This window comes from Myiozetetes cayanensis, unplaced genomic scaffold (assembly GCF_022539395.1).
Source record: "Myiozetetes cayanensis isolate MyiCay16 unplaced genomic scaffold, myiCay2020 scf3, whole genome shotgun sequence".
Lineage (NCBI taxonomy): Eukaryota > Metazoa > Chordata > Aves > Passeriformes > Tyrannidae > Myiozetetes > Myiozetetes cayanensis.
The window spans coordinates 38,574,257-38,590,150 of record NW_026087521.1 but is presented as its reverse complement, the minus strand read 5'-3'; the positions used below and the strand labels follow the sequence as shown (position 1 = coordinate 38,590,150).

Genomic DNA, 15,894 nt, shown 5'->3' with positions numbered 1-15,894 from the left:
ATTCATGCTATTCACACATTTGGTTGGTATTTTATATGCAAGTAAATACAGGCTGCACTAGAAAACTGAGTTTCTAAGCAGCTTTGAGGTGAATGACAATATGCAAAATTTCACTATTCTCTTGTATCAAGATATCTACAGTATGTACAAATGTTCCCTTGAATCACTTAAGGAGCTTTCCATAAGTTGACAGTCAAAGTGAATAGATAGTACATATCACAGCTGTGTTACACTATTACAGTCCTAGAAAGGTAGAGATGGTGAAAGATAATTCTGATTTAATTTAAAAATCAAACAGTGGTTAGCATTCCAGATTTTTTCTCTATGAGTCTTCTAGAATTCAAATGAAATTAGCAGCTCTGGAAAAAAAAAATTTGTTTCCTTTCAGCTTTTATTTGGGCTACAAGCAAAATAAAAATACAGGGTTGCATATCATTAGTATGTTACTTTCAGCAATCACAGAGGTCATAGGGATTTTGAAGGTGCATAGCACCTTGCAGAACTGCTTAATTTGTTATAGGACAAAGATTTATTTACATGTTATTAACTTACAAGAAAAATACTCACCCATGTCTTACATTAGCAAGGCAAATGTTACATAATAATTAACACAATTGATATTTGTAATAGTTTTGATTTATTATATTTATGAATTTAGTTGTAACCATATTAGGCAATCACTAGAGGTGATTAATACAGCAGAATAACAGAAGCAGCAAGATCATTCACTCTTAATAGATCACATCAAAGGAACACTATAATTTTCAGACTCATCCTGACAGCATTACTAGTAATAATAAATTTGCTGAAAGAAATAGACTTCCCTAGTTTTACTTTACTGAGCAAGATTCTCATATCCTTGTTTGTTGTTTTGAATCACATATATAAACAAGTAAAAATATATGCTTGAGAAACTCTGTGCCTGTCTAGTATTGTGGAGGTAACATGAAAAGATTATTACTATTGAAAAAGTGTAATTTTAAAACATTGTCTCAAACTTCATAAATATTGAATTTCTTGGTTCAATTTCAAGTGAAAATTAAAAGGAAACTCTCTCACCCGTTATCACTAATCTAAATTTGCATGCTATTCAAGACAGATGGAGATTGGTATTTAGGTGCAAATAATTTAGTTAAGAAATTTAGTTTTTAGAAAAAAAATACTATTATTTGTTCTGATGATTTGCTTCTCTTACCTTCTGCAGAAAGACCTTGGACATTTACGCCTCTGGCTGCCAGAAAGCTAAGGCAGACATCAACATTCTCAATCTGCAATATGAATAGAAATAACAAGCAGCATAAGACTATTTTACAAAATGTAGAAATGTAGGGAGAGGGAAAAAGAAAAAAAAAAAAAACTACCCAGGAATGAATACTTTACATTCATTGCATACTACAGCTCTTTACCAAAGTTTAGCAAGAATAATTACTGCTAATTGGGGAACTGATATAAAGCTTTCATTGTCCACTTTAGTGCTTAAAAACAATTCACAAATGCCCGATCCAGAATGGCATGCTGGCAACTCAGCAACCCACCTAGTTAACATAAAACTGGATTTTATACACTAAAAACAAGCAGTGCTGAAAGCATGCATAGAGAAATAGACATTGAATATATGCCTGGAGATGGGAGCAACTGAGTTTACTAAAAAATATAAGTAAAAAACTCCAACCAAATGTGTTAGCAAAGGTACTTTGCTGGGATGATGTAGGATTCTGTGAAAATGATGCCACATTAGGGGTTGATTCTCCAAATTTTTTCCTTCAAATCTTATACTTTCCTTCAAAACCATGCTAGGACATGGTGCTGACTTCTGTTGCTGATTTAGAAGAAACCTACAGTTACCACAGAGAGCTTTAGATATGAAAATGTAGCCTAAATGTAGATCAATAAAAGGATAAAATTTCTGCCTCTAAAATGAGTAATCACAGAATTAATTTGACTGCTTTCATATGTCTATTTCTAACACATGAGGAAAACAGAATGTTCCAAAAGATTCATGAGTCACCATTCTCAGCTGATTACCACAGTCCTTCCCAAATACTTCCTTCAAATGAAGTATTTGCTTCGAAGGTTGGTTGATGGATTTTTTCAAGGCAATTAAGATCAAAAATAAAACAAAATTTTAACAATATATTTTAAATATTTACTTTCATTAGAGAACATTAAAAATAAAGAAAGGAATATTCAACACTAAAAATACAAGCCTGCAGTAGCTCAAACCATACAGGTAATTTTATTTGAATGTTTGCATATTTTACAATGCCTCATATCAACAGTTTTCAACCATCAAAACAAAGTGGTAAATTCATTCCTTGAATGAAAGCTACTTGATCCTTGGCAGTATCTTTTCTCACCTAGGACTACTGTCATCTTTCTGTTATTGCAGCTCTGACATTATTCTCAGAAAATGGTAGTAGCTAAAATGACATAAATATTGATTTTACTACTGACCATAGAAATATATATTATGAGCTCACAGACTGTCTTGATCCACAAGTAGTATATATAGATTTATAAATACCCGCAAAATTTTTAGATATGCTTTTCAAGGACGATAAATGCCAAAAGATTAGTAAACACATCTTTTAAAAAGTCTTTTCAAATGTTGAATTCAAGGACATGCTAATATTTATAGGGAATGATAAATAATCTCTTTCCTTAATCAATTACAGGGGAAAAAAGAAGTCCAAAATCTGCAGCTAAATTAATGAAAGTTGCTAAAAAACTGGGGTTTACCATAAAGTTTTCATAAACCAGTTCGGCAGGTGTTGCCAATTTTCACAGCTGTGAATGTGGAATAACCATCCTAAAATCAATGAGATTACTCCAGCTCTGTCCCAGCACAGTAATTGCAGAAACTCAGGCATTAACTCTGTCACTAACTTAAATGTTTGTGTAGTTTTACAGCATGAAAAAAACCTACATTAACTAGGTCATTTTGTTAAGATGTGACACAGCTAAATCAGTTGCAAGTTGGCTGCAGCTAAAATAGAAGATCTGCTTCTTCCTCACCTCTTCTTCCTCCCAGGTGTGGGGCCCTGCTGCTGCTGCTGCCTTTGCTGGGCTTCAGTGCTTCTCTGAGCACACCAGGAGCTCCGTGCAGAAAACTCGCCCAACAAAAGGGCAAATGTATTTTAGTCACTCCAGTTTGCTATGCAATCAGATAAGCACAGGAGTCAGCAGAGGGGAGGGTGTTTCCCAGCGTGAGTAAAGCATGGTTTGGGAGAGCAAAGGGGAGGTGGGAAGGAAGGACAGGCAGATGGTGCCACTCCTGGTGGCAGCAGCGAGGGAGCTGGCTCAGCCCTGACCTCCAGCTACACCCCTGCATCAGTCCTGAAAATAATGCACATGATGAGAATATTTCTACTCAACCTATAAACAATGTCAACTGCATAAGAAAACAATTCGAATGGAAATTTTCCTGTCCTGAAGAATTTAAAAGAAATTATGATTTGTTGTATATTAGCTGTATAACTCAGCATGTCTTTGAACTTTCAAATCAACCATAATGCAGTATTAACTACTTCAAAGGTGGGAAATTCTGCTCTATAACTTAGTACTGGAAGCCAAAGGGAGAAAAAATAAAAGGAGAAAAAGAAAGAAAAATCAGACCAATGTGAGTAGCATCCACCTCCAAATAACTGAAAAAAAATTTCTTAGCACATATTCTAGTTTAAGCAAGACATTTTTCATAATGGGCATGTCCCCTCTGCAGTAGTTCAGGAGCTATAAAAACCCTTGGTTTATTGGAGAACATTTAAGCCATAATGTGCTGTGAAAACATCTCAATATCTATCTGCAATGCTGAATATTTAGTAAATAGCAAACCTAATACATAAACCTTCACACGCATTTAAGGTGAAAAATATCCTATGGAGATGGTGCCTGGTTACTTTACGTGTCTGTTTCTACAGCATGTGTCTTTGAAGTCATTTCTTAAACTCTCAGACAGAGCTAATCATTACCACTAACACCAGTGACTCAGTATGCTGCAGAACTACAAAGCAAATTCTGTCTTGCTTCACAATTCACCAAGAGAACTATAACAGAAGCTGCAGGTCCAAAGTCACCATTCTGGTGCTGGTGGTTTATGAAGCAATAGCAGTGGCCAACTTTCAGACAGTAGACTGGGGTTGCACTGTTAGCCTCATAATAAAGTCTTGTTTTGACTTGTGAATTGACCAAGTTTGGTGTGGCAGCTCACAACCGCACAATACACTGAAAATGTCAGAAAACAACTCTAGCACTCATTTTTCTGATAATAACTGCAGTTATTATACAACTCCCAGAAACATTGAATTTGTTAGGAGATTCAATGAGATATGCATGAATACATCCTTGGGTTATTTTCACTTTCTTTCCTCTCCAGTCTAGAAAATGTTAGCCTTAAAATTGTCTCAGTTTGAAAGTTTCAGTGTGTCTCTAAATATTGCTTTAATCACCTACTTCTTGCCTTGGCAAGCCGCAGTTATTCTTTGAACTCAAACCCAAGCAGCCCCAAACACTTTTTCTCCAAACTTACCCACAGATGAGAGTGATTTTGCAATTACAAAAGTTCTAAGAGATTTCAAACAGCTTCTATGCCTCAGTACTGTCTCAATCAAGAGTGGTATGATTTCCTGAAGTTCATGTTTATTTAAGTAGTTAGTGATGAGGTTATTATATACTGGGGTAAACTCCTCCTAGATCTGGCACTGTATTATGTACAATTCTACCTGCTTATGTATCAGTGGTTGAAGATTTTTTAATGTGACACAACAGACTAATTGTGTATCTTACATATCACCACAGTTATGTAATGAATTTTGCTTTCAAAAGGAACTATTTTATAACTGAGATTATGTTTAATATTATAGTGAATAGTATCATCAGAATTACAAAATTTTCTAGCAGAAGATATAGCTCCTTACAGTAAAGAATTCAAGATATACAGATTAACACAGAATCTTACATAACAAGACAGATAAGAGTGACTCAAATTTGTTTGTACAGGTAGATGTTGCCAAGATTAGACTGGTTTTGAACCATTCTCCAACACTGTCAATCCCCACTTTTTTTTGTTTTGTATTTTGTTCCAAGGCACTTATTTTACATAGAGCTTCAAAAGAGTGGAAGAAGGGCAGGCAGCATGTTGACAGTAGACCTGCCGCATTAAAAACCTTAAAAACTATAAATAGGATAAAGAACTAATGATATAATAAAAAATAACCTTCACTCCCAAATAGATATTTGCCATTTAGCTATTCAATTAAGCAGTTGAAAGTCAATCAAAACTGCACGAGATTGCTTTTCAGAAGTAACAAAAATATAATACTGGAACCTAATCCCTTCCTTGTCAAGAATAATTTGTCCAATTCTGAAATGTAGCTACAGCATTGTCAGTAAAGGTAAACTCAGCTAAGAGGATGATAATTTAGGAATTAAGACTTGTAAGCATCAATCAGGTAGATAACACCATTGGACGCTTTTTAAATCAAGCCTACTGAGTTATGCTTACAATATATTAGGCTTCTTTCATAAATCTGATCCTTTCAATACTATTCATACCCACAGCATCATGAAAAAAGCACCTGAAATACTTAACATCATAAATATTAGTGAGCCCCAAAATATTTTTACACTCACATTTAAGGGGGTATAGTCTAAATGGTGATGAAAAATAAGCAGAAATGTCACAACTCTGATACTACTAATACATTAGTTGGCATTGCAAATCTGCTGTCTCATATTACATGATGTAGTTGTAGGTAATCTGCTTTTGACTGAAAGCTATTTGAAATTTTACTGACAGAAATAAATCACTAAGCCAGACTGGAAGACTTGCGTGTAGATAAACAGTAGCACTTAATACCCAGCAGTTAACAGACTTACAGGAAAAGCTTATTTGTGGGATATACTCACCAGTGACTCAACATATAGAATATGTCTATTCATTACAATTATTTTCGCTATTGTCAAGATTAGCTTTCATCTCTTTTGTCTGGTAACAACACTTTCTTCACTTCCAAAATAAATTTAATTGTGGGATGCTCAGAAGACAAGCAATGATGACTAACACAGCAGAATGTTTTTCTGTATGTGTAAGACGCTCTGAAAAATATGTTGCTTTGACTAACTCTCTTTTATTAAGTTTATGACAATATAGTTTACAAGAACACATATAGGCATGTATACCACATACACAAGTTAGTCGCTATTTGCCTGCTTTGAGCTGTTTTCTTCCTGAAGAATGGGACACCTTATAAAAATGACACATTATTATTACAGAGTGTTTCTATACATATATGCACTTAAATACTCTTGATTATTTTGGCAGCAAAAGTAAAACAGTAATTTCTGTTAGCACTTCATTCAGCACTATCTTCCATAGCTCTGTGTGGGTTTTGACATTCTGATTCTTGACCCAAAGCCTGAGATAAAATTTGGCAAAGGATTTGCTCTGTAGAAATTTTCTAATGTTGCTGATGGCTGATTAAGGACACTCATGGAAACAGTATTCCACAGAAATCCAGATAATCACTTACTCACTCTTCAGTATTCAGTACTTTTTAATATATTTTTAATACAAATATTAAATAGTACTCATTTGAGATTGATATTATGACATGAGATAGTCTGTGTCACAATAACTGTATTTAAAACACACTTTACCAGCAAGGTTTCTTCCTAAATTTCTCCTCAGTATTAACCTGACTTGAGACATGTATTTCACTCTTCCTTTCACATCTATATTTATTACTAACTCAATTTGTGGAGGTCAATGGATTTAAATGAATACAGAATTAGAAATGAATTTATTGTTGTTACATTCTCTTTCAAGTTCTGTAGCACTAGGACAATCAAAATTAAATAAAAATAAAATTCAGGTCTTACAGATAGCAACCTAGACTCTAAATATTCACAATTCACATTCTGCATAAAATAATAAAATTATAAAATGGAAAAGCAGATACTATTTTTTTGATTTTCACATGAATCAGTCATGGAAGGAGACACAGGAGCTTTTGAGTTCTGGGTACTTAGTATTAGGTGAAGTGTTAGTGCCTTGGTATCAGCTGCAGGCTCTAAAAAGATCAGAGGTTCAGGCAGGCAACCGAGATGCCTTCATGAGTGAATAAAAGCATTTTTGGTGCATATGTTGGAGCTGGTAAGAGAACAAAACTGTCCATGTAGATTTAGTTACATAGAATGATCTGGAAGAAACTGGAAAATATTTCCAGGTGGAAAGACCTAAACTCTAATTTTCCCATGTCTAATAGAGAGTAATATGAGAATTGGCCATGTACACTCTCATAGATTCATGTTTCATTCTCACACACACACTACCTAAAAGGACTATTTTTTGGCCAAATGTGTACTCTTTCACAACCTGATATGCCTAAAGCTGTTCTCAGGGATTGAAAAGGACAAGTTTATTTCACTTTCTGTTCTTAATTGACTCATCCATTGCAGACATAGTTGACTTGTTGACAACTTACTGGTGATGTGGGAAACACCCAGATTTTCCCTTGACCTTGTAACTTTGTTTCTTATGGGTTTTCCCAGCCAGTTTCACTAGTTTGTATTCATGTTCTGCCACTCTCTAAAACAAAGAGCTAGAAAGTTACTAGATAGAGATATTAAGAGGAAACGCTTGCAGTTCTATAGTGACACATGTTTTTATCCTCAGTTGCGTCTTTCAGATTATTTAACAAAGACAGGCTTCATAAAACAGACAGGTGGACATTCAGGTCTTTTCACTATGTACAAAATAGGTACAGGTCAAATACTTCCTTCCCCCCAAAATAAACAACTCAAGAACTTTGTCCATTTCAGTGATAACTGAATGCACTTGCTTGTTATTCTACTTACTACCATGCTTGCTTTATCCCCCTGCCTACCCATTCTTCAAATGCCACACATTCAACACTATTTGTAAGTCCAAGTGACTCTTACATGATCACTTAAACAATACTCAGTAGTAGGAATTCCCTGTGCTTCACTTGAAAACAGATATTCAGCACACCTGAACTTCTGCTCATCTCTTTAGAAAAATCTGCAACTGGTATTACCACTAAAAAATACAAAATTCCTAATGCTTTCATAATTGTACATGGTGGGATAAAATGTATCTAATCCATAAAAAGTAGGCAATTATGATTTATTTTTATAACACATGGAAAGATTTATTTTAACTATTTGTAAACGTACCAATCAGTAACTTCAATTGCTATAAAACACACCTTTTATGCCACGTGCTCCATTTCATTTGACATTGTTATTAATGTACCTGTTTTCTGTGAAAATTTTCCATGAAATTTTATTTGCAAAACTGTTGTAGCATTTTCACAACACTGTATTTCTGTATGTTATCCACAATTACTGATTCCTAGGTATTCTAAAAGGGAGGATACTTCTGCAGAAAACTTTTTTTTGGCGCTTTTTTTTTTTTTTTTTTTTAATTTAGGACTGGGGTTAAAGGCTTTCAAAGGGAACAATGTGAAACAGACTTACATGGATCCATTTTACAATTATTATAATTGAACTATAACAAGCAGACTTTTTTTAATATTGTTCAGGTTAAACTAGTTTAACAACTGAAAACAAGACATCTGCTTTCTTGTCTCTTGCATATTTAAGGTTGAGTATGCTTGTTAACATATATATGCATTCATACTAAAATAATTATAGATCTTTATGATTGAGCAAGACTGTCTGAAAGTTGCACATTTCCATCAAGATTCCTTGTGAAGAAACTGTACACAGTATTACTATGTAATAAAAAAGGATTTTTTACTACTACTTTATAAGAATACTTTGAAGAGCAGAGAATACACATAAATTCTTCCAAATCTGAAAGTAAATACAGTGGGAAAAATGTGGCCAAGAGTAATGCAAAACTTACAGTGACTCTTCTGAGGAAGCTCTTTAGTTTCAAATTTTCTCTGTGGAAGGTGCTGCTATGGCAGGCTGCATGTTGCACAGTTTCCTTGGCCACAGACTACTGAAATAGTGAAATTTGCCGTAAACTCTCATTTCCCCTTGTAGAAATGGGGAAATTAGATGAAAGGGAAAATCAGAAAATAAAAAACGGTATCAAAAATCACATTATTTATTTTCCAATAATTATTTTTCCTCAAGCTTCTAACATGGCAGCTTATTGCAATAACTTTTTGCAACTACACTGGAAGGCAATATCAAGTCTCCATGCGTGGTGTAAATTTGAAAACCCACCCAGATAAAACAGGTGTTAACAGTCCTTGTGGGAGATCTTTAGTGCATTCTGCTGACTTCCTGTTGCACGTGGCCTAGATCAAATCACATTCAACGTTTCTATCAAAATTATAATGCATTTTCAGGGGGTTAAGCAGAATACACTGACACGTAAACCCATTCAGATTAACTATTTTCTAGCAAACTCCTCATTATTTGCAATAGAATAAGGAGCATTTAATAAAAATAACTGTCAGTGAACCATGTAAATTCATTCCAAAAAACTGTTCCAAACTAAGCATTGACTTTGCAATAAGAGACTGTATATGCAAATTAAAAACTGATTTACTGGAGGTATTTGGGGAGAATTTTACCTTAGAGGATAATAACTACTGGTATGTAGAAAGCCTCCCAGGCAAAAATTTTTAGGAAATGATGCTGGAGTTATTTAATTATTAGTTATTTTTTGAGGAGAGGATGATGGTGTTATTCAAAACTGAAATACCTTCCACTTCCTTTTCCAACAGATATTAGGGAACACGCACATCAAATTCTTCCAATATGCAGTCCAAACACAAAATATGACCAGTAAACCCAGAAATGTGAAAACAAATTAACTTCTCAAATACTTGGAGAATTCAACAGACATATGTACTGATAAAGGAATGTATGAGGTCACTGCTGAGGTCAAAGTATGAGCTTGGGTGTGTATTGTTTTTAAGAAAATGCTGCAGTGGGATGTGAATCCCTTCTGGCATGAATTATTGTCAGCCCTATCAAGAACACGAACCTGACAATTGATGTTGCAGGTTTTTCACCTAGCCCCTGACTTGATGCTTGGAAAGCTTGGGGTGAATATGAGATAATTTCTGTAATAGCAAATACAATTTATTTGGTGGATTTCTTTTCCTCTCTTGTTTATATACCTCAACAAGTTAATGAATAATGTAGTTATTCAAAATAAAAATCCTTAATCCTAATCATAATTTTTACATGGTCAAACATATCATTAATATACATCTGCTGTGCTGGTCATTTTCATGTAAAACCCAAAAAAGCTCTATCCACAAACACCCAAACCCCCACCAAATAGGAGAAGAATGCAAAATTTTACTCTGATCATCTATATAATGGTGCCATCTTGCTTCTCATTGTCCTTTCTTATCCATTCTTCCTTCTGTGTCTTGTCTGCATTTGTTCTCCCCATTTCTATACAGTAGTCTCTGCAGCAGACATCGTAAAGCACAAAATACAACAATGGCAATTTCTGAAGTGCTTTTGTGCTGCTATAACAGAAATTGTGAGAAGTGTTGGAATTTTGATTTGAATATAGTGCTGGATTTGGATTCAGAAAATCATGGATGTATTTCAATATCTTGCAGAAATTTCTTATAAAGCTAAAATACGACTTCACAGCAGTAGGTATGAAGAGAAAAGACCAGTTACTTCCAGTGTCTGAAAGTAACTCGCTACTTCAGTGCTCTGATCTCTGCAGGCCTGTGGCCACCAACGCTGTGAAAGAACCCTATACACGCATTAAGAACACAAAATTGAAGATAAATACTACTCTGGGAGGACCTTTTTTTAAGGCAATGATAAAAAGAACTCTGTTTCAACACAGTGTTTCTTAAAGCAATGCTCCACTTTAGTGAGCCTGTTTATAGTCTTTTTTTAATTATGCAACGCTTCTGAGTCAGCAAGGTACCAATGTCTAAATATTTATGACTAAATATTTATGGAACTTGACAACTTCCAAAAATTGGAGGGCAAAGTGAAAATGCACACTTCTTAAAAACAGAGAAGTTTCTCTCCATTAAGTCAAAAGAGAGTCTACAACAGAGTGTTCATTTACTAGATTTAACTAAACTATTGAACACATTCCAGCTCTCTCCTTCACTAGTATTTAGTACATAGCAACTTCATTTAGCTTACTCAGAAAAGCACCTTTTAGAAAAAAGGGCAATTACAACCAGTGATGGAATGAATCCTTTAAAAAGTAAGTAAACAGGTAAACTATGAGGCATTTCACTTCATCTCTTGAACTTTGCAATTGGAATCCATCCAGATGCACTTTGTGCTTTCTGAACCCTCCCTCTTGACTACACCAGAAGTCTTAATGTTATAGCTTGTGAAGGAGAGTCACTGACAGTTTTTGCTCCTATCATTCTGACCTTTTGATTTTATAAACATTCTGATGTTTTTTTAATTAGATACATTTTCCACATTACCCCAGAATGCGATTGAGCTCATCAAAAGAAAAGTAGTAAGAAATACTTGTTATTAGCAACCTCTAAAAGTACAGCCCAGAAAATTACTGTAGGATATATCTGGTCCTCTGGCTGGTACTTAAAGTCCTTGGGAAGATATATGCGTGAGATGACATAAGTTACTGGTTTTCCTCTATGTTTAATTTTCATATTACTGACTCAAATTGATCTAAGCCCTAAAGAAAAAGACAAACAAAACTGATGATTAATTGATATCATAGGTTATTAAAACTATTCAGATTAAACCAGACGTCTTTAAAAGCCATAGAGATAATAAATAGACTGATAATCAAGTTCTCACTTTTGCTAGTGTACATGAACATTGTATTTTAAACCATGTTTAGCACAATATACATAGGAATATTAGGCCATGCTATATGTTTTCACACCATGTTGCTAAACAGCTTTCACACTTGCCTATCTCTTCACCACTTTTTCATAACTATGGGAAGAATTTTTCACATTTTCACAAGATCTGGTGTCTAGATTCTCAGTCAAGGAAAATAAAAGCACCTGGAACAACAGAAGATAGTGGGATATATGCTCATAAGCTCAATAGGGTCAGACTTTTTTTATTGATTTCTCAGCCAAGGAGAGAAGAGAAATGCCAGAAGTGCTCAAGTCTATAAAATGAAGCCTTAACATGCACTTACTGTTTGTTGTCACTTCACTTCCAGTTGTAGAAAATGAAGTGTAAAGTGTAGGAGGAAACAATTTCTTAGTTATACAAGTGTTTTCAAGTTCCAAAATACAGCCAGTAATACTTGGGGAAAAAAAAAAAAAGCATTTACTGGGCTTTAGTAGGGGTACATATTGTTAAGTACATTAATTTATATGATGCAACAATATAAATCTTTCAAATCTGTTTATGCCAAGAAATCCAAATAGAAGCCTTATATATACATGAACTGTGAAAACACCCTTGCACACATGTTTACTCTGGAGTGTTACTGCTGATCTGTCCATGAACTAAGTAAGAGCTTTTAGCAAATGAAAACCAACAAACACCTAATTTGTTGTTATTGGAAGGAATTACTGAGAAAATCTGGGAGTGACAGGCAAAACAACTCACAAGGCTCTTAGTTATGTGTACAGTTAGAATACAGAAAACTATAACTATGTAACTTAATTAACTACTATTTATTTCAAATACAAATAGGTCTCAGCTCTCAAGTGTGGAAAGCAAGGCACAAAGACAATTCTTGTGGTATTTTTTCTCTAGAGGAGAATGTCATTGGTACACTGCCAATGTAATTCTAAAGAAACTCTGAAGAATTAAGAGGTATGAATAATACAAAAAAGGTTCTAATTAGCTGACAATACAAGCCTACACGAAACACATTCTAATTATTATAGAATTAAAGACTGTCAAAAGCTACAAGCTAAAATACAAACATATTTCTATTTCAGGAAGACTGCTCGACTCAACTTTCAGGACTTTGCAAGTTTGATGCTGAGCCATATGCCACCTGAAAGAGTTGCTAAGAACTGCATAGGTAAAGAAATGCTTTAAGTTGATATAAGGTACTAAAAAAGCAAAAAATATTTGTGACCAGTTCATGAGATTGAATACAATGCAACCAAGTCCTGAAAAAAAAAAAAAAAGAAAAAAGAAAAAAAGCCTTGGACTGATTCTGAAACTGAACCCTGCCCAGACTAATTTATATCCAGACACTGGGCCAACTTAAAATAAGTTCAACTGGAAATAAGTATAGCTCTGATTTATGTGGATCATATGGTCAGCAGACTCTTCAGACTAGGAGTGTTTTAAATAATTCCTGCACATCAGAAAGCTGCCAAATATATTACTATATTTATATTTATACTATTTATTTCTGCTTAAACAAAAATGGTTGTACTTTATTCTAACTATTTGTGTATTAAGTTTCAAGTCATAGTAGATTTAAAGAGACAAGTTACATTAAAAAAATAAAATAAGAAATTTGTATTAATATTTTAATTAACCTGATCAAAAGCCTTAACATGAAAAGGGATTAGTTAATGCTGTTTTAATAAGCAGTCTTTGTGATGACTTGCATGTTCTATTGCTAACTTAAGCCAATTTACTTTTGTACATCACAGTATTGCCCATTACCAGCTGTAATACAGTTTATATTCAGTTAACATCAGCATTTAAGTCCAGTTCAATGTTGCCAAAATCTTTACTAACACAGAATTTCAGCTGCCTCACGATATTTCATGCCATTTCGGAGTGATCAGATCCATGGGCTCTTGACAGCAGGAGAAGGCTGTCAGAGCAGTAATTTCAGTCAGTGAAAAAAAAACATGACTACTCTACACCTGGTCCCATGGTTGTGCACATGATTGTAGGAGACACAAAATACTTTGTGAGAAACACAGCATTCTTCATTTTGACATTTCATGGAATGTATGGTGACCAAAACAGTAGTGCATAAATGTATACTGAAAGATCAGGCAAAGAAGTACCCTCTAACTCCCCAACATGGTAAGTTTAGATATTGGGGTAAGAGAAGGGGAATGGTGAAAAAAAATTGCCAGGGTCATTTGTTCTTCCCAAGTCACCCCTCACATTGCCATTCTCAGTGAGGGAATGACCTGATGGACCACTGTTGTGTGCTATTCACAACTGCCAGCAATAGCACACTGGGGAGAGGCTGGAAGTGGAAGGGATTTGCAGTAGTGTTCAAAGAGGAGTTTATTCTCTGAGTTTAACTAGTGGCAAAGAAAATAGCAAGGTTAGATGGGTTAGTTTTCATAAAAGTCAAGGAACTCCAAAATGGTGATTATGTAAAAGACCTTGTAAAATCAAGCGGATTTGGCATTCTTTCCATGAAGTCTAGCACTTCGCTGCAGCAGATGCAGGCAGCTTCTGTTCCAGCAAAGATCAAGGGCAGAGTGAAAAAATACATCTGGACAGATCATAGTAGTTTCAGTATGCACCTACTTTCATTCTTTCTCTTCATTTTCTAACATTGTAATTATATTGTATTCTGGATGTAATGCAATACCACTGAAAAATTCCAAACTTCTGTGGCACCAAATTTTTGACATTTTACTTTCTAGCAGAAAAGCAGGGGGAGGTTGTCAAGTCCTTTTAATGAACATTGTAATTTTAAATGGAGTAGGTCAGGATGTTTTTTGTTGCCACATCAGTTTGTAATTAACAGACTAGATTGCTGTGACAGTCCATGTTACTTTATTATCCTCATGTCTTGCAGAGTCTTTGCTATAAGGCCAAGCTTTAAAATACCAGGTATGTATAATGGCTAAAAGGTGATTCACTGACAATCACTGCCACCTAGGCATAATGTACCACACAATACCTCCAAAAGCTTGACTATTTGTTGAATAGTGTTTATTTTAATTTTAAGCTCACATAAGGGCTTAAAATTACAAGGAGTGTGTCTTCCTTCCTCCCCTCTGCATATGAATTCACAACGTAAACCCTGTTCCATCCTAACACTGCTAGTTACCATCCCTTTCCTTTTCCATTAATTACAACGGAAGCTACAATTTGTTGCTTTCTGACACCCTCTGCTGCTTTACACATTACAACACAGAAAGCATTTTATGGACAGTTGCACAGTTCCTGTATCTATGTATTAAAACATCTTCCCAATAGTTGCATTTCCCAGACCAACCAAATAAAAGCTGACGATATTCAGACTTGGTGTGTGCCCTCATTCATTGTTTGCAGATGTTGATGCTTAATTCTCAAAATTTGTCTAGTAGCTCTTTTCTAAACTTAATCTGGACTCACCCTAAGGAACAGAGATAGTAGCTTTGGCAAATCTGTAGAAGAGTGGCCATCTCATGCTCTAACAGATGTCCAGATAACACAATTCCCACAATTTGAAAGTTCCCACAAACATTCATTCACAAATGAGAGCTACAGAGAGCAGCTTAAATGCCTTTCAAAGTGCAAAAATAATTGAGGATTCAATCAAAACTACACAAGGTACTTTACAAGGATGCATGTCCATATGTGTGCACTACACACCAAAACACAGGCTCACACTGTTTCTCAAGAGTCTTGCATGTTACTGAAGCTGTAGAATTTTCCTTTGTCAGGAGAGGCAGTGGCAGATTATGGAGAGGCATGAAGAAGGATGAGTGAGAGGCTTGGGGACTCCAACTCAATGTTAAGAAATGTTCTTCTGTGAAAAGTCTGCTTCTCTGAGGAAACTCAATGGTTCACAGACATAGAACAATAACCTTTTCCAAATAACATACAGCACCCAAAATTACAAGTGGGTGGGAGTGGTTAAAAATCTTTAAATAGAAATCCTCAACTATAAGAAAACTGACATTTTGCCATAGTTCCAAAATAATCAGATATTTGAAAAAAATCTAGAAAGCTGACAAAATCTCAAAAATTACCAGAAAGCCTTGTTTGGATATACTGTAAAATAAAACCACTTCAGATACATTGTTTATTTTCTTGTTCAGC

The 15,894-nt window shown here is 34.8% G+C and overlaps 2 protein-coding genes across 13 annotated transcripts in view; one reads left to right on the top strand and one right to left on the bottom strand.

The window, feature by feature from the left end:
• The window catches only part of NAV3 (neuron navigator 3), a 514,063-nt gene that overhangs the window by 157,284 nt on the left and 340,885 nt on the right, over nt 1-15,894 (bottom strand). For all 12 annotated transcript variants that reach the window (XM_050324425.1, XM_050324431.1, XM_050324426.1 and 9 more), the window contains one exon: nt 1,196-1,268. In XM_050324425.1, coding sequence (XP_050180382.1) covers nt 1,196-1,268 — 73 coding nt within the window. The remainder of the gene's footprint in view (nt 1-1,195; nt 1,269-15,894) is intronic.
• Nucleotides 1-15,894, top strand: part of PPP1R12A (protein phosphatase 1 regulatory subunit 12A) — a 1,052,766-nt gene that overhangs the window by 921,098 nt on the left and 115,774 nt on the right. The gene's annotated exons all lie outside the window — the stretch shown is intronic.